Raw genomic sequence first — 27,467 nt, 5'->3', positions numbered from 1 at the left:
ATTTGTCCAAAAAAGAGAAGGTTGCTCTCGAACAGTTGTCGACAAACCATGACATCGTCATCAAACCAGCCGATAAAGGGGGGGCCATTGTAATTCTCAACGCGGTTGATTATATAAGCGAGGCCGAGAGGCAACTTTCAGATGCCACTTTTTACAAAGCTTTGCCCTCCGATCCTACCAGCGAATTTAAATCTAAGCTTAAGGACGCACTTACGTCTTTACTAGAACATGGTAAATTAGATGAAAAGACAGTCCGCTCTTTGGTACCACTCAGTCCCGTAGCGGGAAGATTTTATATGCTTCCTAAAATTCACAAGCAGAATAATCCCGGCCGCCCCATCATTTCCGGAATCGGCACCGTTACCGAAAATTTATCTCGTTACGTTGACTCCCTCATAAACAAGATTCCAGCCACATTTCCGTCATTCATCAAAGACACCAACCATTTCCTTCAAGAAATTGTAGATCTTCATGTTCCATCTGGTTCAATGTTAGTAACGCTGGACGTAGCATCACTATACACCAACATACCGCATAAAGATGGTATTTCTGCAGTAATAAAGGCCTATGAAAATTCCCCTTTAGATAAAACTATTGATAAAGAAGCGCTTGGTACTCTTTTGAAACTTATCCTTGAATTAAACAATTTTGAGTTTAACAACATTCACTATGTACAAGCCAACGGCACCTCAATGGGTACGAAAGTAGGCCCTAACTACGCCAACATTTTTATGGGCATTCTGGAATGCGAATTTTTAGGTAAAAACATGCTTCAACCTCTCTACTATAGGCGCTTCATTGACGATATTTTTCTTGTCTGGACACATGATGAAGCAAGTCTGCTTGGTTTCATTCAAAAGTTTAACAATTTCCATCCGTCTATTAAGTTCTCGCACCAATTTTCGCGCACTTCTGTAAATTTTCTCGATGTCACAGTCACCATTTCCGAAGGACAACTTGCTACGAAGCTGTTCCGCAAGCCTACTGACCGACATCAACTCCTGCATTTTCAGAGTGGCCACCCCCGGCATTGCAAAACAGGAATTCCCTATAGCCAGGCTCACCGCTTTAAACGGTTGTGCTCTGACCGTACAGATTTCATTGAAAATTGTAATAGGCTCAAAAGTTCTCTAGTAAAAAGAAAATACCCGGAAAAACTAATAGACGATGCCATAACTCGAGCTGACCAACTCAACCGCACCGAGATTCTGAAAGGAAAGGACGGGAACGATAGCTCTGCTCAAACTAACCTTGTTCTGACATTTTCATCATCAGCTCCTAAGGTATCTGCTATATTGAAACGGCACCACAACATCTTAACCGAAAGTGATAATCTCAAAAAAATTTTTTCTGTTCCGCCTCGTGTTGTTTACCGACGGTCAAAAAACCTTCACGACATGTTAACGTCATCTAAAATTGGTACCCGTAAAGAGAGTGGCTGTGCACCTTGTAACAAACCACGGTGCAAAGTGTGTGTGCACATGCAAACCACGCAAAACGCCGCGAGCACGTCTTCGGACTTTAAATTAAAGATTCGTGGTAGCTTCGACTGCGACACTTATAATGCCGTATACATGTTGGAATGTAGTGCCTGTTTGAAACAATATATTGGTCATACTGAAACTCCATTCAGAATACGCTTTAATAACCACAAATCCCATGTAAATATATTCCCTCATCTACCGCTATCACGACACGTTCGCATGCCGGGCCACTCTTTCGATCAAATGAAAGCGACCATTCTTGAATCTGGTTTCCGCTCAAACCATGATCGCGAACTCCGGGAATCATACCTGATATTCAAGTTCAATACTGTAGCAGATGGTATCAATGAAGATGCAGGCACATTGACGTGTCTTCCTTCCACGTAAGCTTATTGGTCAACAATATAACAAGTGTACGCTAGTCTGCTTCTCTATCAGAGAGTGCGCTGTGCTGATAATGTATACAGAAACAGCGATTCTTATATATATATAATAGAATTATTTATCATCGGCAACGCGTATATTTTACACGCGAACCATTATTGTAAGAAAAGAGCTTTGACATCCGTAATGTCGCGATGCACACGTGTATCCCGCAAAGCCGTATCAGCTGCCAATGACTTACAAATGGTGACATCACACAGTGCTGTATAGATATATATTTTTGATCACTGAAAACCGTTTTTGTGCTGATACAGATGAGCCTTGTTCGTTACACAAGAGCATGTGTGTTTTTTGGGGGGGTCTCGAATATTGACATATATAAGCGCGCGATTTTTATGCCCTGTATTCCCAGACGAAGGCCGGTCCCACGGTCGAAACGTCGGACTAAACTGTGCTGAAACGTTCGTTGTGTGTGAATTACTCCTTTTTCTATATATATATATATATATATATATATATATATATATATATATATGTATATATATGTATATATGTAAATATATATACATATATATATGTATATATGTATATATATATATATATATATATGTGTGTGTGTGTGTGTGTGTGTGTGTGTTTGTGACGTATGAGCGTATGAAGGCATGGTAGGAGAAGCTGAGGAGGAAGAGGAAATGACAGTGTGTAATGATGAATGTAGTGGGTCATGCATAGCTCGGAAAACACATCGTCAGTGCTAAGCACGAGACTCTCGCTGGCTAGGCCTACGCTCCTACCTAGTTTCAAATAACAGTTCTGCGCCATCTGTGATGGAATACTTTATCGCCGCAACTACCACCCTGACGGCCGCAAATGGCTACTCGTCATACCCAGGCATCTCCGTGCCAGCATATGTGCTGCTTTCCATGCTGATGCGTAGTGTGCACACGCTGGTTTGTTTAAAACCTACGCCAGGCTACGTTTTCGGTTTTATTGGCGCGGCATGTACACATTCCTTCAAAAGTACATTAGATCTTGCACAGAGTGTCAACGCCGCAAGCACGATCCTAGCCATCCTACTGCACTAATGCAGCCGTTGCCGTGCCTAGTGCGACCATTCAACCGGGTTGGGATAGACATTTATGGTCCTCTGCCATAATCATCAGGTGGGAATCGCTGGATAATTGTAGCGATCGACCATCTCACGAGATATGCGGAAACGGCCGCTCTACCAGCCGCGACGGCACGTGTCGTCGCTTCTTTCCTCCTCCAACGTTTTCTTCTGTCTCACGGTGCTCCACGTGAACTTTTGAACGACCAAGGCCGCGTCTTTCTCGCGGATGTTATTCAAGAACTTCTTGCTGAATGCCACGTGATTCACCGCTGTACTACCACCTATCGGCCACAAACAAACGGCTTGACCGAACGTTTCAACCGCACTCTTGGCGACATGCTTTCTATGTATGTTGCCTCCAACCACACCAGCTGGGATCTTATCCTTCCTTACGTAACGTACGCTTACAACACGGCACCTCAAGCGATGACAGGCTTTTCTCCCTTCTTTTTACTCTATGTTCGAGAGCCATCAGCTTCAATTGATACTATTCTCCCTTACCTACCCGACTCATCCAAAGGAACACCAGTTCCCGAAGCCGCTCGGTATGCAGAAGAATGTCGACAATTAGCTCGCGCCCTTACAACACAAGAACAAGGGCTACGAAAATTTCATCACGAAGATGGACGGTCTCACTACCAGTTTTCGCCCAACTACTTGTTTGGCTGTGGGTGCCTCCCACTGCTGCTCCTGGTGCATCTACAAGTTCGTCAGCAGCTACCATGGGCTTTATCGCGTCATAGAGAAAACTTCCGCGGTCAACTACTTCACCGAACCCCTCACACCTACTCCGGACCTGCGTCGCCGAGGACGCGACATCGTACACGTGGATCGTCTCAAACCGTATCACGAACCACTTATTCTCACGACACCTTAGAACACCTACTTGGCTCCATCTTCAGTGAGGGGGAAATATGTAATGATGAATGTAGCGGGCCATGCATAGCTCGGAAAAAACATCGTCAGTGCTAAGCACAAGACTATCGCACCGGACGTTATCGCTGTTTTCGCTGGCTAGGCCTACGCTCCTACATAGTTTCAAATAACAGTTCTGACTGTCACAGTTGTTTATTATAAGAGGAATAGACATGGTGTATGAGCCAGGCCACGTCTGCCATTCGTCATAGCGTCAAACGAGTCGACAGTATAAAGACCTGCCAGCCCCTTGATTAGTCGAACATCATTGACGCAGTTCCCCACAAGACGCCCTGACCATACATCAACTACGGAATCATCTCCTAGAAGCACACAGCCAACAGCACCATGGCAGAACCATCGGCTGACCTTGACACAGCCAAGTACACCGGATCAGCGGATGATGGACCCGTACAAGACTGGTTCAACTTATTCGAGCTCCACGCGGCCGCTGCATCCTGGTCGGAACGGGAGATGGTCACCAACTTCACTGACTACATCTCCGGTGAGGCAATGAGGCTTTCTGTCACCCACATGTTTGAAAATGAGCAGTAATGCCAAACGATCGAAGAGATGATCACTTGTTTTACCGAATATGATGAAGACCTACTCATTGCCAACTATCTGGAGAAAACCGCACTCTATCGTCAATTCCCGAAGCAGTCTTCAAGCATTCGAAAACCCAGCGCAAATCGAAAAGTGCCACAAAACGAAGTGGCACATGAATTCACTGACAGTCGACCATGCATATTTCGGGAAACCTCAACCATCGAGCCCGCCTCCCTTCTGCACGAAAGTCGGCGAAACAGCACAAAACATGATGTGTGGCGCTTTATAGCGCAAGGGCCAAAAGAGCGCCATTTCAATGAGTATAGAGATGTGGACAATGATAAGTTGCGTGGCTGTATAAGGGCCTTAAAATTCCTCACGATAATGCGGGTAAAAACATAAGTATTAAAGACATGACAGTGACGTGATATGCATAGTAAAAAGGGTGACAAAGGTTTTGATAATAGAAACGTGTAAAAATATTTGCCACTAGCACAAGTGCCTCATCAGTGCCCTTGTGTCCAAGGGCTGTGAGGCAAGAGCTTTCTTGTATAGCCACCGCAGCAAAAACCTCTCTGCAGAGGTCGTGCTACGGGATGCCCGGCTATATGATATCAAAACTATGAATTTCTTTTAAAAACACTAACAATGATTTATGACTAAAAAGCGGTTCCCTACCGACTAACATTGCAGGGTGTAAAGGTATATGTCGTCGGTTGGTTAATGGAAAGTGTTGTTTTTTGGAGTGTCCAAGTGTTTGCACTGAATTAAAATGTGGAGAACTGTTGGTGCTTCGCCACATCTGTCACACAATGGCGGATCACACCGGACAAAAGATATTTGTGTGTCGTGTATGTGTGTCCTATCCTGAGCCTTGTTAGCCTTGTTAGTGTTACCTCTGTTAGACGTGATTTTCATACAGGTGGCCAATGGCCAAGGTGTGGCTTGATAACGTGTAGCTTGTTTTGTGTGTGTCTATCCCACTTGCTCTGCCAGTAGTCCCTGAGCTTTCGTTTGAGAGACGGCTTAAGATCAAGGGGCGAGATCGATATGGGTGTAGTGGAACTGATTTCGTGGACGGATGCAGCAAGCTGATCCGCCATCACGTTGCCTTGGATCTCACGGTGCCCTGGCACCCAGCACACTACAACATGTTGTTCGAGTGTGTAGAGTGTGCATAAAATAGAGTAGAGTGAGATGAGGACCGGGTTTTTTTGTTTTTTAAGATTCTGCACAGCCGTAACCACACTGAGGGAGTCCGTATAAATTACTGCTTTTTGTATTTGTGATTGCTTGATGTTTTTAGCCGCCACAAGTATCGCGTAAGCTTCCGCTGTGAAGATACTTGTGCCTGGATGTAGAGGACCAGCAACCGAAAAGAATGGGCCGACCGCAGCGTAGGACACAGAGGAGTTAGACTTGAAGGCATCTGTAAAGAACTCAGGACGTGTGTATTTGTGTTGAAGTTCCTGGAAGTAGTTTCGAATATGGGCAATAGGTGCATGTTTTGTAACTTCTAGAAAAGACACATCGCAGTCTATAGTCTGCCATTGCCACGGTGGCGGGTATGCTACAGGAGCCATTAAACTGTGTTCAAGTGAGACTCCAGTTTCCTCAGCGAGATTCTTCAGGCGAAATGAGAAGGCTGCCTTATCGAAGGCCTGTTTTGAAACAGAAATGAGCTCGACAAATCATTAATAGTAGAGTATGAGGGGTGCTTCTTGTCTGCTTTCACCTTAAGGAAATGAACAAAGGACGTGTAAGTTCTCTGCAGATGAAGCGACCACTCATTTGAATCAACATAAAGGCTTTCTACGGGGCTGGTGCGAAAAGCACCCGTAGAAAGGCGGATGCCCAAATGGTGCACGGGGTCCAGCATCTTCAAAGCACTTTGAGTCGCAGACTGATAAACAACGGCCCCATAATCTAAGCGGGTGCGAATGAGGCTTCTATATAGGTTCATAAGACATTGCCTGCCACTACCCCACCTAGTACGTGACACCACTTTTAAAACATTCGTGGCTTTTAAACGTTTTAATTTTAGATACTTGATGTGCGGTACGAAGGTCAACTTGTTGTCCAAGATTAGTCCTAAGAATTTGTGCTCCGTATTAACAGACAGACGTTGACCGTTCAGTTCAATAACGGGTTCTGAGTGCATGCCTCTCTTTCGGGGGAACAAGACACATGCGCTTTTTTGTGGTTCAGTCGGAATTCAATTTCTTCTGCCCATTTATAGACCTTGTTCAAAGCTAGCTGAACCTCCCGTTCACACATTGCCAGGTTGCATGACTTAAAGCCAAGCTGAACGTCATCGACATATGTACAAGAGAACATATTGCGGGGGATGGAAAGGTGCAAGTAATTCATGTTGATAATAGAAAGTGTACAACTAAGTACACCGCCTTGCGGTACTCCCGTTTCTTGAACAAATAATTGGGAGAGAACACTTCCCACACGCACACGGAATGTCCGATTGGACAAGTAACTCTCGATTATGGAAAGCATTCTACCACGCACACCCAGGTGAGACAAGTCTCTTAATATGCCAAAACGCCATGTTGTGTCGTAAGCCTTTTCGATATCGAGAAACACAGAAAAAAGTATTGTTTGTGAATGAAAGCGTCTCGGATCTGTGCCTCGATACGCACCAGATGGTCGGTGGTAGATCTACACTCTCGAAACCCACATTGGTATTGGTCAAGCAGATTGTGTGTTTCAAGGAAATATAAATGTCGGCGGTTTATCATTTTTTCAAAAAGTTTACAAAGGCAGCTGGTTAGTGCAATTGGCCTATAACTTGAAACAGAGAAAGGGTGCTTGCCCTGCTTCAAAATAGGGATAACAATGGCTTCTTTCCAGGAAGTAGGTATGGTGCCAGAAAGCCAGATAGCATTGTATAGGGAGAGTAACGTTTTTCGCGTTTCAAGCGGCAGGTTTTTCAACATTTCGTACATGACATGGTCGTGGCCTGGGGCAGAATTACTGCAGGAGTTTAGTGATGTTTGTAGCTCAGCTAAGTTGAATGGTTGGTTGTATGCCTCGTATTTTGTACACTTGTATTCCAGTTTCTGCTTTTCGATTTTTGCTTCATATCTTTGAAAAGCTTCAGTATAGTGTGACGAGCTAGAGACCTGCTCGAAGTGTGCACCGAGGCAGTTTGCCTGATCTTCCAGGCTGTCACCCTGTGTGTTTACGAGTGGGAGTGAATGCACTTGTCTTCCTGCTACTCTACCAACCATGTTCCAGACTTTAGCTTCTTGGGTATATGAATTAATCCCCGATAAAAACATGTGCGAGCTTTCTTTTCTGGCCTGCCGACGCGTTCTCCTGGCCTGAGACTTCATTTTCTTAAAAGTGGCAAGATTTTCGGCTGTCGGTGAGTTCCGAAGCACCCTCCATGCTTTGTTTCGCTGCCTGCGTGCATTTCGGCACTCTGAGTTCCACCCTGGCACACGTCGTTTTCCATGATGTCCATTCGTTTGTGGTATGCTTTTTGTTGCTGCATCAATCAGAGACGCTGCAAAGTAGTCGACAGCCGCATCAATGCTTAAAGTGCACATGTCGCGCCAGTTTAAAGGAGTGATGTTATAGAACTGTTCCCAGTTGGCTTTGCTTAATACCATTTTGGAACCTGGGGCGGGCATTCAGTTGATGTAGGTGTGCTCAAAACTACGGGAAAATGGTCACTTCCGTAGGGATTAGGGATGACTTTCCAGTGAAGTAAAGGCACAAGTGATAGAGATACTATGCTTAGGTCTATTGAGGAATAGGTATTGTTAGCGAGGTTATAATAGGTTGGTTATTTTCGATTCAGGAGACACGCGCTTGAAGAAAGAAGAAACTGTTCAATCAGTCGACCTCGGGCGTCAACACGAGAGTCGCCCCATAGCCTGTTATATGCATTAAAGTTCCCTAGAACAAGATAGGGTTCGGGAAGTTCTCTATCAAGGACTGAAATTCAAGTTTGTGTAGTTGAAAATGTGAAGGTATGAATATAGAGCAAATGGTGAGGAGTTTGCTTAGAAGCACCACTCGAACAGCCACTGCCTCAAGAGACGTTTCGAGTTTCAAGTGTTTACATGCTAAACCTTGCTTAACTATAACAGCTACACCTCCAGATGATGCCACGGCTTCATCACGGTCCTTTCGAAAAATAATGTAACTGCGTAGAAAGTTGGTGTGTTTAGATTTTAAGTGTGTTTCCTGTACACACAGCACTTTTGGTGAGTGAATGTGTAGAAGTTCTTGGACATCGTCGAGGTTTTTGAGAAGGCCTCTGACATTCCATTGTACAATCTGTGTTTCCATATTTGATGGAAAGTGGTGCTGTGTGTACGGAAATGAAGTGGCTGTTCAAGTGGGAAGTTGTAACTTAAGTAGCAGGGCCGTCGTCGGGCCCTGTTATTGGTTTCTTGGTTCTTTTAGCGCGCTCTAGGGAGCCACGCCGCATTTCCGGCACCTGAGGTACCGTGTTTGTGTCCATTGCCTCACGTGAAGCACTGGACGCCCGCGTACGCGAGCTGCTGTTGGGTATTTGCGACCTCGCCTGGTGAGACGTGGTCGGTCGACCCGACGACCTTGGAGTCGCCTGAGTCTCTGGCTTGGTAGGTGGAGCAGGCTTGGCTGCTTCCACCATGGGGGTGGCCACCACACCCGATGGCTCACTTTGCGTGGGCCTAGGTAGTGGCGGAGGGTGATGCGACGCTGCCCCCTGACGCGCCGCATCAGCGTAAGTTGTGCCGTGAAAAACCGAACACCTTCGGCGTGCTTCTTTGAAGGAGATATTTTCGCGAATCTTCAGTGTAATAATGTCTTTTTTCTTTTTTGCACTGTGGACAAGAACGTGAATATGACGCGTGGTCTCCGTCACAGTTTACACAATGTAGGGTTTCATTACATTTCTCAGAGATGTGGCCTTGGGCACCGCATTTGGCATAAGCAGGTCAACCACGACAGCTCTGAGAGCCATGGCCGAACCTTTGACACTGGTAACATCGGCGGGGGTTTGGTATGTAGGGTCTGATCGGTGTCTCTGTATAGCCAGTTTTTATTGTTTGTGGTAGTTCACTGGTGGCAAAGGTCAGTACTAAGTGTTTCGTGGGGATTTCCTGATTGTTCCTTCGGATGACGATTCGCTTCACATTGGTCACATTCTGTTCTTTCCAGCCCTCGAGGAGTTCAGCCTCCGTCAGGTCAAGGAGGTCTGTGTCAGAAACAACTCGCCGTGCAGAGTTCATGGATCGATGAGGTGTTACGCTGATGGGAATGTCGCCGAATGTTGCAAGGTTCTTTAGTTTGTCAAATTGTGCTTTGTCACGGAGTTCTAAAAGAAGGTCAGCGCTAGCCATTTTTGTAACTTTGTAGCCATCACCTAATTGGGCTGTCAGGGACCGCGATACTATGAACGGGGACTCTGTTCTGGCTGTTTTGTTGGACTTCTCACTGTGTAAAACATGATAACGAGGAGGGGGAAGCTTTGGGTCGGCTGAAAAAGGAAAACATGATAACGAGGAGGGGGGAAGCTTTGGGTCGGCTGAAAAAAGAAAATTCTTCAGTGCGTACGCGCTTTGAAGCGGCACGATCACTGAGGAGTGGAAAGCTTTTCTGCATGATAGAGGAATGTAATTCAGTAACGATGGCGGCCAACCACCACGGAGCCCAACGAGGGGACGCTACAAGGTTCATGGAACGCGAAACATGCAAACGCCAGCCGTACACCGCTACGATAACCTAATGCGCGTAGGCCAAGGTTGGCTAGTTGCACAAGGTTGACCCAAGCCACCCATGAAAAAGGGGAAGTAACAGAAGAAATTAGAAGACAGGATAGATTTGAAGAGGAGAAAAGACGAAGGTGTGGGGGAGAGAGAGATAGGAAAAGGCGACTGCCGATTTCCCCTGGGTGGGTCAGCCCAGGGGTGCCGTCTACGTGAAGCCGGGGCCAAAGAGGAGTGTTGCTTCTGCCGGGGGGCCTTAACGGTCCAATCACCCAGCATCGGCTCAACCCCCAGGATCCCCTTTTCCCCGGACACGGCAAAGCCACGCACGGCTAGGCGTGGGAGGGAGTAGAAACTCCCCCGTTAGCTCGGGTCCATGGTGTCACTACACACCAAACGCCTACGTGCGCAGGCGCCCCTGCGGGGAAACAGCACAAAACAGGATGTGTTGCTCATTCAGCTGATTCCCTTCATTCTTCGTCTCGCATACGTGAACCGCCACCTTGTCGTCTATCATGCGGCTCCTCAGGTGCATCTAACGCTCACCGTTCATCTCATAAAAATGCCGGGTTTACGATAAACGAACTGACATATCGGCAAAATACCGAACCACGCCATGATGACTCGAAATGGTGTTTTTCGTTGCAAGACTTCATTTACACGGCACCGCATACTTGCCAAATTCTGCAGTTCGAACCTTGTAATGCCACGTCACCTGTAGCACCCCCATGCAGTGCTAACCAATTCAAGAATATAACCAACTCAGAAGTACATCATACATCAAACACCTCGTACGCTGTTGTCATTAAGAAGCGTTCGTAATGATCCACGTCATCGAAGCCTTTGAAGAGCATGCTAGCAATGATGGCGCACCGCCAGCTATGCCCGGTAAGCAAAACATCAGCTCACAATGCACCAGCTGTCTACAGGACACGTCAACTTGCGAAATAAATAAATGCCCAATTCTGGAAAGGGCGCCACTACAACCATCTCCTGAGCAATAATAGAAAAGCAAGCAAGCCCACAAACTCATGCGACAACAAGAGAGACTGAAACGAAGGCATCCACGAACGCAAAGTTCAACGGAAGCAGACTCACCAATTGAAGTACAGAGAAAAATAAGATCTCCAACCCAAAGACTATTCCAAGACGTCAGACTTTCTCGCACAAAGGAAAGTCGTCAGAGACGCTCCCTGCGCCTGCTTTTACACCGACTGCGGCACCACAGAAAGTGCCGAGAAAGACGCGGAAGCATTGCTTGCACACCGCAAGCATTCAGACACTCCATCAAAGTCTGTGAAGAAGCACGCAAACAAGAAGCACTGGGATTGCACCATTCACGGTAAAAAATACAATCCCGACGACATCCGAGCTGCCGGTGCAACAAGGCGTTTCAACCTTTCTCAGTCCCCCCCCCCCCCAAAAGCTCAAGCAGTATTGTGAGTATCCGTGTGTAGCCCACTCCATGGCCCACTCTGTTCGGAACGTAACAGTCAACCTCGCCCACCAGAGCTGTTATAGAAATACCGGACTGCTCCCTCGGCCTCGAAGAATTAGGGACGTGAAACAGTGAAATTGGACATATTCTTATTTATTCTCTTCTTCAATATTTGTAGTAATTTGTAACCGGTGCCATCTTTCGGGGGGAGGGGGAACCATGTGTCGTATGGAAGCAGCATGGTAGGAGAAGCCGAGTATGAAGAGGAAGTGGCAGTGGAATAAACATGGCGTATGAGCCAGGCCACGTCTGCTGGTAGCGTTATATATATTGTTGCGAATGTATTTACTACTTTAGAGTAGAAAAGTACTCCAGCAGTCAAGATGGCAGCCGTTGTGTATTTCGAACAGCCCAAAAACGTCGTCGTCTTCTTCTTCGCACCGCCCGCATAGCTGCATAGCCGCGAACCCGCAACATCGACCTCCGGCGGCGAAAAGCGCCGACCCGGCGCTTGTTAGCAGGTGTTGGACGAGATGTACGGCTTGAGGCGAGCGACGTGGACGATGTCGGAAGATGTGGAAGGTATCGAAGGGTTTAGAGGTGCTATTTCATAGGTAACATCAGTTACCTGCCGTAGCACACGATAAGGTCCGGAATACTTGGGTAGAAGCTTTTCAGCCAGACCAACATGTCGCGACGGAGTCCACAGAAGAACGAGGTCACCTGGACTAAAGTGGACGTCCCGATGGTGGCTGTCATAGCTACGTTTCTGACGGAGCTGCGAGTCCGAAAGGCGCTGGTGGGCAATCTGACGGGCTTTCTCCGCGGTGCTAATAGCGCGGCGAGCATATGCTGTGGACAGGTCGGTAGGGTTGGGTACAAGCGTGTCGAACGGCAATGTCGGGTCTCTTCCATACAAAAGGTAAAAGGGAGAATATCCAGCAGTGTCGTGGCGTGAGCTATTGTAAGCGAAAGTGACAAAGGGTAGCGCAATGTCCCAGTCACGATGATCCGTCGACACGTACATGGCGAGCATGTCAGTGAGTGTGCGATTCAGACGTTCTGTGAGGCCGTTTGTTTGAGGATGGTAGGCCGTCGTAAGCTTGTGCTTGGTTGCACAAGAACGAAGTAGATCGTCAATTACCTTAGATAAAAAGTAGCGACCGCGATCGGTGACCAGTTGACGAGGAGCACCATGATGTAAGATGACGTCTTGAATCAAAAAGTCGGCGACATCTGTAGCGCAGCTGCTTGGAAGAGGTCTCGTAATTGCGAAACGGGTCGAGTAATCTATGGCGACGGCGACCCACCTGTTACCGTCGGTAGAAAGAGGGAAAGGGCCCAGCAGGTCGAGGCCGACACGATAGAAAGGCTCGGCAGGTACGTCGATCGGTTGAAGGAGCCCGGCGGGGTGTAGCGCTGGCCTTTTGCGGCGTTGGCACGACTCACAAGACCTAACATAACGTTGTACAGAACGGTAGAGGCCGGGCCAGAAAAAGCGTCGGCGGACACGGTCGTACGTTCTGGCAACACCAAGGTGGCCAGCCGTTGGTACATCATGTAGTTGCTGAAGTACGGTCGAGTGCAAATGAGTGGGTATTACGAGTAGTAGTTCGTTTCCCACATGGTGCATGTTGCGGCGGTATAAAATGCCGTCTATGACAACGAACATGCGAAGCGAACTGTCTGTACAGCCTGTGTTCAGGCGGTCGATTAGCTCGCGTAGGGACGCGTCACGCCGTTGCTCACATCCCATGTTGCCGAAAGCAGAGAGCGAGGAAATACAGATGGACGCGTCGTCGGTTACTAGATCTGGAGCGTCAACGGGGTACCGAGAGAGGCAGTCGGCGTCTTGGTGTAAACGGCCAGACTTGTAAACCACTGTGTATGTGAATTCCTGGAGGCGCAGAGCCCAACGAGCAAGGCGCCCCGTTGGATCTTTGAGGGCTGAAAGCCAGCATAGAGCGTGATGGTCAGTGGTAACTGTGAAAGGCCGGCCATATAAATAGGGGCGGAATTTACCAACTGCCCATACAAGCGCCAGGCACTCGCGTTCCGTAATAGAGTAATTGCGTTCGGCAGGAGAAAGGAGCCGGCTGGCATACGCAAGAACTCGATCGTGACCGGATTGACGCTGGGCTAAAACCGCGCCAATACCGTAGCCACTAGCATCAGTGCGGACCTCGGTTGGAGCAGACGGGTCGAAGTGGGCGAGAATCGGTGGCGTGGTCAGAAGTGTTATGAGCTGGGAAAAGGCCGTGCCTTGATCAGGACCCCACTCAAATGGTACATCTTTCTTCAAAAGATCAGTGAGGGGGCGTGCGACCTCTGCGAAGTTTCTGACAAATCGTCGGAAATATGAGCATAGGCCCACAAAACTTCGAACGTCCTTGACACAAGTCGGTACAGGAAAATCCAGGACAGCTCGGACTTTGTCGGGATCGGGGCGGATGCCGGAGGAGTCAACGAGATGCCCTAGAATAGTAACTTGGCGATGCCCAAAATGGCATTTCGAGGAATTAAGTTGGAGCCCAGCCTCTCGAAATACTGAAAGAATTGAGGAAAGGCGCTCGAGGTGAGACTTAAAGGTTGGGGCAAACACAATCACGTCGTCCAGATAACACAGGCAGATAGACCATTTAAAGCTGCGCAAAAGCGTGTCCATCATCCGCTCGAACGTTGCCGGCGCATTGCACAAGCCAAACGGCATTACCTTGAATTGGTAGAGACCGTCAGGCGTTACAAAGGCGGTCTTCTCCCGGTCGAGGTCGTCCACGGCGATCTGCCAGTAACCGGAGCGTAAGTCTATCGAAGAAAAATAGGTTGCGCCATGAAGGCAGTCCAGGGCATCATCAATACGAGGAAGCGGGTAGACATCCCTTTTGGTGACCTTGTTTAAATGCCGATAGTCCACGCAGAAACGCCAGGTATTGTCCTTCTTTTTAACTAAGACTACAGGGGACGCCCACGGACTCGATGAGGGCTCTATGATGCCTTTTGTGAGCATCTTATTCACCTCCTGTTGGATAACTTGGCGTTCTGATGGTGACACTCGATAGGGACGCCTGTGAATTGGAGCTGCATCACCGGTATTAATGCGATGTTTGACTTGCGATGTTTGACTTATGGGCCTACCGTCAAAGTCAAATATGTCCGAATAGCTCGTGAGAAGATCAGTGAGGTCTTTGACCTGAGACGGCAAGAGGTCTGAGGCAATCATCTTAGTTACATTGTTGAGCCGTGTAGATTTGGCTGCGTCGGTGCTATGCGGGTTCGGCGAGGCGACTGTGGCCAGTTCACGTGACACTGATGAGATCTGGCACTCGTGTGACGGTGAAAGAGTGGCGAGAACAATGCCTTGTGGTAGGATTTGAGGGCTGAGTCCGAAGTTCAGAAGAGGAAGGCACGTCTTGTTCGCTGTGACAGTTAATATGGTGTATGGGGAGGAAACGTTGCGGGCCAATAAAACACCGGGAGAGGGAAAGACCACGTAATCCCCATCCGGAACACTGGGATATGGTTCAACTGTGACACAAGTTAGGGCTTGGGGTGGGAGGCGAACAAACTCAGCGCACGAAAGCTTGTTCTGTACCATCTTCGACTCTTCGGTGGCCGCAGGCAAGTCAAGTTGCACGACGCCGGCTGAGCAGTCAATTACAGCGGAGTGGTCGGACAAAAAATCGAGTCCAAGGATGACGTCATGTGGACAGTGAGCGAGAACATGGAATAGAACGGACGTCTGGCGGTCGGCGAATCTCACACGCGCGGTGCACATTCCGAGCACAGCCGGGGTCGCTCCACTAGCGACACGTACAAATAGGGACTCTGGCGGCGTAAGGACCTTGTTTAATCGTGCACGGAGGTCAGAGCTCAGAATTGAAATATGTGCGCCGGTGTCAATAAGGGCAGTAACAGGAAGGCCATCCACTTCTACATCAAGCAGGTTCTTGTCCGTAGTCAAGGTCAGCAGAGGGTTTTCAGGTCGGGAGTCCAATGCAGCGTCACCTCCGGGAGCTGCATTGCTCAGTTTTCCGAAGAAGGGCGTCCACTAGGGTGGGGCGACGAATAGCGGCGGTGCTGAGGTGACCTGGAGCGACGGTCATGCGGGGACGGCGAACGGCTGGACCGGCGGACTGGTGTCGCAGGAGTGCCATTGTACGGTCCATCGTCACGAGCGCTGTACTGCAGGGGCCGGTGGTTGTCGTCACGTCGATAGCCAGGAAACGACCGAGGTGGATACGTGCGGAAACGACAGTAGCGGGAGATGTGTCCTACACCATGACAATGAAAACATATAGGCTTGTCGTCCTGTGTCCTCCACTGAGCAGGATCACGATAGCGGCGGAATCTTTCTGGTGCAGGAGAAGGCGCTATGGTACTGACCCGAGGTTCCGTCAACGAACACACAGGCTGCAGCCCAACGTTTGCCAGCTCCTCTCTCACGACCTGTTGGATCAACGAGATCGTTGGTCGATCATCAGATGGGCGGGTCAGAAAAGACGGAGACGCGGCCTCGATTTCTCTACGAACGATGCGAACCACACTTTCGTTGTTATGTGGTTGACTGCATGGCGGCTGAAGGTCCTCGCAAGATGACGTAGCGGCCGTGTTCGGAAGTCGCAAGAAATTCTTGGCGACCCGGCGACTCTTCAGCTCTTCGAATCGGCGGCACTCTTTGATGATGTCATCAATGGTGGAACAGTCTTTGGAAACCAGTATGTTAAAAGCATCATCTGCAATGCCTTTAAGTAAATGGCTTACTTTGTCTTCCTCGGACATGTTGGGGTCGGCACGATGGCAAAGGGCGAGAACGTCAAGGATGTAGGTGACATATGATTCGGTCGTAGTTTGTGCCCGACCAGAGAGTTCTTTAGAAGCGGCCCGCTGGCGTCCGACGGCCTTACCAAACAGGTCACGAAGCTTCTGTTTGCAAGTATCCCAGCTGGTTATGTCCGCTTCATGAGCCTCGAACCACGCGCCAGCTGTTCCGCAGAGATAGAAGCCAACGTTGGCGAGCATCATCGTAGGGTCCCACCGGTACACTGCTGCAAACCGCTCGAACTTCGGAATCCAGTCGTCAACGTCAACATGGTCGGTGCCGCAGAAGTTGCCAGGGTCGCGCGGTTGCGTCAATACGACCGGCTGTACAGGCTGCGCCGGAGTCGCGGCTGAAACAGGAGCGGCAGAATTGGTTTCTGTTGCCATGGTCGGGCAGTCGAGAACACGTCCGCTTCGAAGTTCCGTCTTGCGTCGTACCCAGCGCCACCACCAAAATGTTGCGAATGTATTTACTACTTTAGAGTAGAAAAGTACTCCAGCAGTCAAGATGGCAGCCGTTGTGTATTTCGAACAGCCCAAAAACGTCGTCGTCTTCTTCTTCGCACCGCCCGCATAGCTGCATAGCCGCGAACCCGCAACAATATATATATATATATATATATATATATATATATATATATATATATATATATATATATTGTTACGGGGAAGATTTATTCACCGAGAGCTGGTCTTGCTAACGGCTTAAAGAGCGAACAGTCACGCAGGCCAACGGGAGAAGCTCGAGAGTCCAACCCACTACAACCACGTTGTCATCTTCTTCATTTGGGTGCCAATTCAGCTGTGTCGGGGTGACAGTTTCATACACGTATCATCACCCCGGCCCATAAGGCACCGTCTCGGTGCCTGTTAAATGAGCGAGTCGGCGTTGTAGGGCTTGAGACGAGAAACGTGGACTACTTCCGTTCTGGGTGCAGCAGCTGATGAGTTTGTGGTAGCGGAAATCTCGTAGGTCACAGGTGTGACCTGACGAATGACTCGGTAGGGCCCGGCGTATCGCGATAGTAGTTTCTCGCAGAGGCCAACACGTCGAGATGGGAGCCACAAGAGAACAAGTGATCCCGCAGAGAAAACGGCATCTCTATGTCGACGGTCGTAAAGGGACTTCTGTGCTGTCTGCGACGACGATAACCGAGCGCGCGCTACCGCGCGTGCCGTGAGGGCCCGGGTGATCGCATCCTGAGCGTACGAAGTGGAGGATGGGTGGTCTGATGAAAGCAGTGTGTCGAAGGGCAGTAAGGGATGACGTCCGAAGAGTAGATAAAAAGGGGAGTAGCCCGCTGTTTCATGACGCGACGAGTTATAGGCGAAGGTTACGAACGGAAGAGCTATGTCCCAATCAGTGTGGTCGGTAGATACGTACATGGAAAGCATGTCCGTCAATGTGCGGTTTAGACACTCCGTAAGGCCGTTAGTCTGAGGGTGGTAAGATGTGGTGAAGTTGTGACGGGTGGCACAAGATCGGAGTAGGTCATCAACCACACGAGATAGAAAGTAGCGACCACGGTCTGTGAGCAGGTGAGTCGGAGCGCCATGCTGGAGAATAATGTCGTACAGCAGGAAGTCGGCAACGTCGGTTGCGCAGCTGGTTGGTAGCGCTCGAGTGATTGCATACCGAGTGACATAGTCAGTGGCCACTGCAATCCATTTATTTGCAGTTGTAGAAGTAGGGAAGGGACCTAGCAAGTCCAACCCCACTCGATAAAATGGCTCGGCTGGAACTTCAATAGGTTGAAGAAGACCGGCAGGGGGAGTCGTAGGCTTCTTTCGGCGCTGGCAGAGGTCACAAGATGTGACGTAACGGCGAACAGAGCGGTACAGACCCTTCCAGAATACTCGTCGTCGAATGCGGTCATAAGTTCTGGAGACTCCTAGATGTCCAGAAGTTGGAGCGTCGTGGAATTGTCGCAGAACATCCTTTCGCAGGTGATGCGGTACGACGAGTAAAAGTTCCACGCCGTCGGGGTGTAAGTTGCGGCGGTACAAAATGTTGTCTTGAAGCAGGTATCTGCTAAGAGATGGGTCAGGATAACGCGATTGAAGGCGGTCAATGATGGTGAGTAACGATGGATCTCGGCGCTGTTCGTCAGCCACGTTCAAAAAGTCAGTGATGGCTAAAACGCAGGCATCGGATTCCAAATCAATGGAGCTAGGTGGATCAACTGGGTGCCGGGATAAGCAGTCAGCATCGCTGTGCAGCTTTCCAGATTTGTAAACAACCGAGAACGTGTACTCCTGTAATCGAAGAGCCCATCGGCCGAGTCTTCCTGTAGGGTCCTTAAGCGTCTACAGCCAGCAAAGCGCATGATGGTCCGTGATGACTGCGAACGGACGTCCGTATAAGTACGGACGGAATTTCGCGATAGCCCAAACGAGGGCTAAGCATTCCCGCTCAGTTATAGAATAATTTTGTTCCGCTTGCGACAAAAGGCGGCTAGCGTAGGCTATCACACGGTTGGTGCCATTCTGTATCTGAGCGAGTATAGCACCAATGCCATGGCCGCTTGCATCGGTGCGAAGCTCTGTTCGAGCCGTTGGATCAAAATGAGCCAACACAGGTGGTGAGGTGAGGGCGGTAATTAGCGACGCAAAGGAATGTTCTTGGTCCCTTCCCCAAGAGAAGGCCACATTCTTTTTGAGGAGATCCGTGAGGGGCCTAGCAATATCCGCGAAGTTGAAGACAAAGCGGCGGAAGTATGAGCAGAGCCCTATAAAACTGCGAACTTCTTGTGTGGAACGCGGAACCGGGAATTCTCGGACTCCACGGACTTTGTCAGGGTCGGGTTGAACACCAGTGGCGTCAACAAGGTGGCCGAGTAGTTTAATCTGCCGACGTCCAAATGAACATTTCGACGAATTCAGTTGGAGACCAGCGCAACGAAAAACGTCAAGAATTGCCGAGAGACGAGACAGGTGGCTTTCGAAGGAGGGCGAGAAAACTATTACATCATCCAGATAGCAAAGGCAGGTCGACCATTTGAAACCGCGAAGAAGAGAGTCCATCATACGTTCAAACGTAGCCGGGGCATTGCACAACCCAAAAGGCATGACCTTGAATTGGTAAAGGCCGTCGGGTGTGATGAATGCTGTCTTCTCGCGGTCGCGGTCGTCGACCGAAATTTGCCAGTATCCGGATCGAAGGTCAATGGTCGAGAAATAGTTGGCGCCGTGGAGGCAGTCGAGCGTATCATCGATTCGGGGTAAAGGATAAACGTCCTTCTTGGTGATCCGATTCAGGTGGCGATAGTCGACGCAAAAGCGCCAGGTGTTGTCCTTCTTTTTAACTAAGACCACAGGGGAGGCCCAAGGACTCGATGAAGGCTCAATGACGTCTTTACTCAACATTTTCTCGACCTCCGTCTGTATAACTTGGCGCTCAGCACGTGACACGCGATAAGGGCGTTTGTGAAGTGGACTGGCGTCGCCGGTGTCGATACGGTGGGTTACGGCACTTGTACGGCCCAGGGGTCGGTCGTCGACGTCAAAGATATCCAGGTAAGAAAACAGAACATCCCGGAGCGCCGCAATTTGGGAAGGTAAGAGGTCGCTGGATATCATTTTGTCGAGGAACGCCTTATTTTGCGACGTGATGACAGGTTTCGCCATGGTCTTAGTGTCAGGTGTAAAAGAACAAATCGAACATTCATCAAGGGTCGAAAGATCAGCTAAAGTGATGCCTTGGGGAAGAACTTGGGTCGACGTAGAGAAGTTCAGAACTGGAAGTAGCACCATGTTGTTAGCAACAATCACTATAGTATGTGGTAGTGCGATGTGGTGCGTAAGGGTCAAATCAATGAGGGGAGCTACCAGATAGTCTCCATCAGGAACGGACGGGAAGGGCGACAGAGAAACGTACATAGCAGCCTGGGGCGGTAGCCGTAGAGACTCCACGGATCGTAGCCGAGTGCGACTTCGAGGAGTGAAATCGGGACGCAAAGGCAATTCGAGCCGTAAGATACCGGTAGAACAATCGATGAGGGCGGAGTGGGTGGTTAAGAAGTCTATTCCAAGGATGACGTCGTGTGGGCAAGCATCGAGGACTGCGAAGAGAACGGAAGTGTGGTGGCCAGCAACAGTAACGCGGGCAGTGCACATACCAAGTACCGATGTTCGACTTCCGTTAGCAACTCGAACAGTAGAGAACATAGCTGGTGTGAGAACTTTTTTCAGGCGAGATCGAAGTGTAGAACTCATAACAGATACTTGGGCACCAGTGTCAATCAGAGCAGTAACGGCATGGCCATCAACGAACACCCGAAGTAAATTGCGTCTTGAAATTGTAGCCGGTTGAGGGTTTTCGTTCCGAGTCGTCAACGCAGCGCCACCTCCAGGAGCTGCACTCGTCAGTTTCCCGGGGAATGGCCAGAATAAGCCGGTGACGGAGAGCGGCGGCGTTGAGGGGAGCGTGACGGCCGACCCTGAGGTGACGGCGAGCGGCTTGACCAGTTTCTTTGGGCGACGACGTCGGCGTAGGACGGTTCGGAGCGTGGAGATGAACGGCGAGCGGAAGAGTCCTGAATATGGTCATCCGAAAAACCGGGTTGCGAATAGTGTCCACGGTCCTGACGGCGGTCGACATTACGAAAGCTTGGCCGGAAATATCCCCTGTTGCGACAATGGCGGGAGATGTGCCCAACTCGAGAGCAAGAAAAACAGATGGGTCGATCATCGTGCGTACGCCACTCAGATGAATTTCGGTAGCGTGGTGAAAACCGAGGAGTCGAAGCTGCCGCAGCGACAAGTGGGGCAGAGTGGTGGTCAGCGTTGTGGACAGGAGTGCTCATGGGCTGCGGCTGGGGAACCTGGACGCCCAGGTTAGCAAACTCCTGGCGTACGACGGCTTGAATGAGCGAGACTGTTGCCCAGTGGTCTTGCGCAGGGGGCTGATAGGAAGCGGGTGCCATGGCTTCCAGCTCCTGGCGAACAATCCTTGCGATATTGGCAGGAGGCGCAAGTGAACGGGGCGCTGCAGAATCCTCGCAAGACGAAGTCGCAGCAGTGTTTGGTAGTCTCGCGATGTGGTGGGTGATTCGCCTGCTTTTTGCTTGTTCAAATCGTCGGCATTCGGATATGATGGAGTCGACAGTGGTGCAGTTCTTGCACATTAGTATGTTGAAAGCATCATCGGCAATGCCTTTCAACACGTTGCTGATCTTGTCCGCCTCGGACATGTTTTTGTCCGTCTTCCGGCACAGTGCCAGTACGTCTTGGATGTACGTGACGTACGACTCCGTCGATGATTGAACACGCGACGCGAGGTCCTGCCTGGCTGCCATCTGACGAGCAACTGACCGACCGAACAAATCGCGAAGCTTTTGCTTGCATGTGTCCCAGCTGGTTAATTCTTCTTCGTGCGTCTCATACCAGGCGCGTGCCGTACCCCTTAGGTAGAACAGAATATTTGCCAGCATAAGCGTTTCGTCCCACCTGTAGTGCTTGCTGACGCGCTCGAATAATGCGAGCCATTCTTCGACGTCCGTGCTGTCCGTCCCGGAAAACGTGCCAGGGTCGAGAAGATGGGGGGGAATCACAGGTAATGGGGCCGGCGCGGATGGCGAGGCCTGAGTGCCAGTTTCAGGCATCGCGGCTGGAGAAAGCTGGCGTCCACTGCGGAGTTCCAGAGCCGGGTTGTGTGAAGAACCCGCACCTTCCACCAAAAGATGTTACGGGGAAGATTTATTCACCGAGAGATGGTCTTGCTAACGGCTTAAAGAGCGCACAGTCACGCAGGCCAACGGGAGAAGCTCGAGAGTCCAACCCACTACAACCACGTTGTCATCTTCTTCATTTGGGTGCCAATTCAGCTGTGTCGGGGTGACAGTTTCATACACGTATCATCATATATATATATATATATATATATATATATATATATATATATATATATATATATATATATATATATATATATATATATATATATATATATAAGGGAAAGAAAGTGTACACCTAAGGGCTCGTTTTTCCGTGTTTTAACACAATATTAATGAGATATAACAGACAGCAATGCCAAGGAATGTACAGGGGAAGTTATTATAACCAATGGAATGTAAATAAGAAGAAAGAAAAGTGGATGAAAAAATTACCAACTGTGAGCAGTTGGTAATTTTTTCATCCACTTTTCTTTCTTCTTATTTACATTCCATTGGTTATAATAACTTCCCCTGTACATTCCTTGGCATTACCGTCTGTTATATCTCATATACATGTATATATATATATATATATATATATATATATATATATATATATATATATATATATATATATATATATATATATATATATATATAACCCAGTGTGTGAGAGGCCAGCTCGAAGTAAACTCTGTGAATTGTATCTTGCCAAATACATAGCACGATACGTACACAGAGAAAATTTTTAAATAGTACTTCCAGTCATTTCAATATACCCTCAGCAATATCTTAACTTTTTTGCAGAAACGCATCATTCTCAGCAATTGTCCCGCTCGCTTTACTATAAAAAAAATTAGCCATACCTAAGTTCTATTCCAGTGTTCATATACCTTTTCCGCGGCAAAGATTGATGCAAGACGGTGCCTTAAGGTGTACATGCTTTTCGCTAATCGAAGTCACTTTCTGCGCTTCGAGAAAAGAAGGCACTGAAATTTTTACACTACACGTAATTTGATGTCGCAAAATTGTTGCTCGCTTTGCTATTTTCGTTTGGTACAGGTCAAAACCAAGTCGTTTCTCCTGCTGAGCTGACTGGAGCAGGCATAAAGGGGATCAGCAGCGATTCTGGACAAGCAGCCATCGGAATACTACCTGGAGGACCGGCATTTCCGGCAGGTTCAGGAGTCGGGGGAGAATCAGATTTAAGGGAGCCTCAAGGGGAAGGCGGCGCTGGCTTCGTGGGATATCGTTCCGCACCAGGACAACTGGACCTCTTCACACTGCTGCTCCGCCAGATTTCTGTAGCCTATGGGGCAGACCCGCTAAAGCTTCCCGATATGAGCTTACCATTCCAGAATATCATGCTCATGTCGGGCACCGTGCGCACCTACAACTCGCACGTGTTTGGCCTATCTCACGTGGTGCGCACTGGACCTTGCTTCGTGAAGGCTGACCGCGCCGGAATGCGTCTTCACCTCGACCTGGGAATCAGCAACGTGTACGCCAACTCGTCGGCTACCGTGATCATGGCTAACGGGAAGATGAAACAGCATCGCGTGCACTTCACTGTCATTGTCCGGGAAGCCCGGGCCATCCTCGAAATAGCGCAGTAAGTGAACTTGCCTGCAGAAGTCGTTTAACCGAAGCCCATATAGTGCAAGTGGTATATTGCTGAAACAGATATCTTTCCTACAGTAAACTAAAGCTGAGCTACTTGGTAAGTATTCATTCTAAAAGACAGCGTGTGAAAAATAGGTCAAAACAAAAGAAAATCGGCGTTTGTGGAGTCTTGCTTGCTTTCTTGTCTGCGTGTTTGTGCGCACCCTGTCTTTCAGAATGAGAAGTGTTTCGTTTTTCTTTTGTGGTGACTATTGCCAAGTATTTTCAATATGCACCAGATATCTGTTACATGAAAGGAAATGTAGGCGATTAGCTGAAGCGTATGTATTACCACAACGTCCGGCTACTACAGCCCTATTGGCTAATTATTTACATGTTCTTTAATGTAAAATGATTTACTGCTGCAGCAAATGAAATTTTCAAACAAGAATTTTTTTTACTTATTACCTTCACTTGTTTTTCAAACTGTTCACGCATTTATTTCATAGTAGTGTTGATATTCGACACGACTGCAAAATGTCTGCAAACACTACCTACCGGGAATTTTAAGTGTTCCTCTTTTTTACGCAGTATTGCGCTTTACAAATATGAAAATTTCCTGCTGTGTCTGCTGAGAAACAACAGAACTTATCACCGGAGTACGAAGCTCATATAACAATCGATATCATTGCGCTCTTTTCGGAAGCGCTGTTATATTGACACAAGCCCAGAACCGCGCTGCAGGATGGTTAGCCTCATGAAAAATAAAGCTTAAAATATTGAAAATATACACTAAAATTGAAACATAAAAAAGACGATAATTAACGAGCAAGCGGTCAGACAATCACCTTTCTGGCGAAGATCATGAGGGATTTCAAACTAAGAATATGAACAGCAGAGTAGAAAATCATGTGGCTAGAACACAAGTTGACCCCGTGAGATGGCAAAATTGCTGCACCATGTATAATATTGTTAATCTAACGAATAAAGAAGGCGTACAAATTACGTCCTTTACTATTTAGAACACCAGCGACAAAATAAATAGCAGTGGTCTATTGTTTACATTTCTTAGCAGAACATTCACAGTGAAAAGGCCTTGACGTATTTATTTTTCTATTCATATCATATATAAAGATATGTTGGCGCACAAGCATGGCGCCGGCAACTGCTTAGCCCTTGAGTAAAAGTTGAACACATACTTTAAAAGAAAACATACAAAGCATTGCACGAAAAATATAGCACTTAAAAACACATATGCAATAACACTCTTATACACACATATCACAACACAGTGATAAGGAAACGTTGGAAAGTTAATGAATGAAGTCTTTTATAATACTTTTCGTTAAGTTTATGTAAGTCGAAGCTTTGCCCAAACAAACACCGTCCCTCTAGGGCATCGTTAATTTTGCAGGCCGCCATGGCAGACCTAATTCTTTGACTGCGGTGCACCAGCAGGGCTTAAAAGCACTTTCTCTAAAGCATAAGTTACACCGCATTTTGTAACACTTGGTAATGCAGGTATATTTTCATGAGGCAAAAGCGTCATTCATATATGTCGAAGATGAAGTACCACGCATTTACTCTGTTCTCATGATATGAAGCATTTCATGGCGTTCTCTAAGAAACCGATCTGCTTGTTTGATATCACAAACATTTTAAACCAAACTTGCGTACGATGCATGTACGGAGTACTTAGCATTTATTTGTCGTAAAGTGTTGAGACCACCAAAACCGAACCGCGCTATTTCAGCGTGTTTAACAAAAATAGTACTACTGTATTTCATTGTTCATCGACGAGCTCGAATGTTAAATTTGCTGCGTGTATACTTCCCGCACGCTATAAATTTCCAGATACACCATTTTCTTATGAGAGGTGAGGGGGGTCCGAAATACCCAACATGCGAGAAACTTCGAGGACACGGCATAGTGCGCTACTATCAACTGCATTATTTATTCAGCGAAAAAAAAAACATACTTGTAACGCATAGTACCTGATGAAACCAAGAGTCGACGTCAAAAAGACTAAACATACGAACGCTGAGCACGATAACCTCACTTGTCTCTTCCTCTTGTATAGATCAATACACAGGTGACCAATACAACCTAGTCTCTCACAACCGATAAGGAGAACTTTTATAATCTCCCTGTTCATGAACCCGTAATGTCTATTCATCCCCGCTGCTTGCTTAAAAAGTGACTTGCGACTACCTTCTTTGCAGTCCTTGCAGCGCAACGCCATATGGTTGAGCGGCCTGCCAGTCACAAAACTATTGTGTTCTCGAAGACGCACAATGAAGAATCTGCGGTTTGCCCAATATACGTCTTCTTGCACGACAACGGCATTATATACACAACAGCGCATGCAAGCAACATACGCATCACCGCAGTCACAACTAACAAACTGTTTTAAGTGTTTATGCCACATCTCCTCCTATCTAATCGCTCGGGCTTGACTATTCACTTACTAATCATCGCTGAGGACACGTGACATCTTCTTTCCTTCTGCATATATATATATATATATATATATATATATATATATATATAGTCTGTGTATGTGTGTGTGTTGTATATTATATTGTGACCCCCTTTACCTTAGTTAACATGAACCGACACCAAGTCAGTCAATATTTCAATTTTAGGTTTTCTTCTATTTACAGATCTGGCCCTACTGACATCCAGGTAACAAAGTTCAAGATCGTCTTTCTCAGAGGTTTCAAACTGTTCCTCAAGCCCGACCAGCCAAGGCCAATCTTCCGCGCCTTCCTGAAGGCAGCGGAAGCCTTCCTTGATCGTTCAGTCAGAACGCGTCTCGAGCCACTGGTGCGGAAGGCCATCGACACCCAGATCAAGCGCGTCCTGGTGTACTTGAATCGTCAGGCAAGACTTAGGCCTAGGCCACGCCTTCCGGCTCAGCTCTTCGCGAATGTACCACAAACTATTGTGATTGGTAGTCCTGAAAGCGGTAGGTTCCCATCAGAAGCAGTTTTCGGTGGTCCAGGTATGGGAGGACCAGGAGCAGGGCCACTCAGAGGTCCAGGTGTTGGAATGACTGGAGGACCGTCAGGTATCGGTGCTGGGGGATCTGAAAACGAGCCTGGGTATCAATTACCGGCGGAAGCAGTTGTGTCACGTCCGCTTTCTAGCTCTCGTGGCCAACAGAAGATTGCTACCACCAAGGGCTTGTAAATACGACGACAACAAATTTCAACCGATTTCGCTTTATTTGCATTGAATAAAAGCCTACATTTACATTTGTTGTATCGTATAACTGTGCAGAAAATGCTTCGTCACCTCTGCACAAATTCTTGGTGATGATTTCCACCGTGCGACATTCGCACGAAGTCTGTACAAATGGGTTTTCTTCACACCATGATCAAATTATGCAGTTGTAGTTGTTTATTCATTCAATCTTTAAAAACACCTGTACTCCCTCAGGTACAGACCAAAAAAACGGCTCAGATAAAGAAGTTGGCCTTCATGCTCAGGCAAAATCAGCACCGCCGAAAGACTCCAGATAAACACTTAAGCAGCCGGTTGCAAAAGTCACAGTTTCGCCAAAAGAACGAAGCAACAAATGCGAATGTAACGTATTCCAATATTTTACAAAGCAAACAGTGCTAGCTTTTTAGGAGCATTATTAATTGCAGTAAACATGCGCTTTCTAAGTAACCAAGTTTCCTGCAGTGCTGCCACAGTAGATGACCACCACAAGACTTGTGCGTAGTGACGGCGTTGATATACGATGTGAGGCTGGCATTCAACTCATTTAGATCAGATCTAACTCTGCAA

At 47.9% G+C, this 27,467-nt stretch overlaps 1 protein-coding gene across 1 annotated transcript in view; it reads left to right on the top strand.

Annotated features, from left to right (window-relative positions):
* Nucleotides 1-26,927, top strand: part of LOC119178088 (uncharacterized) — a 47,132-nt gene extending 20,205 nt beyond the window's left edge. Inside the window, exons 2-3 of the mRNA XM_037429250.2 lie at nucleotides 23,133-23,682; nucleotides 26,336-26,927. Coding sequence (XP_037285147.2) covers nucleotides 23,133-23,682; nucleotides 26,336-26,864 — 1,079 coding nt within the window. The 3' untranslated portion in view covers nucleotides 26,865-26,927. The remainder of the gene's footprint in view (nucleotides 1-23,132; nucleotides 23,683-26,335) is intronic.
* Nucleotides 26,928-27,467: the final 540 nt, after the last annotated feature.

This window comes from Rhipicephalus microplus, chromosome 1, assembly GCF_043290135.1.
Source record: "Rhipicephalus microplus isolate Deutch F79 chromosome 1, USDA_Rmic, whole genome shotgun sequence".
NCBI classification, from domain to species: domain Eukaryota; kingdom Metazoa; phylum Arthropoda; class Arachnida; order Ixodida; family Ixodidae; genus Rhipicephalus; species Rhipicephalus microplus.
Note: the sequence above shows the minus strand (reverse complement) of the source record. Positions and strands in the feature narration are given on the sequence as shown.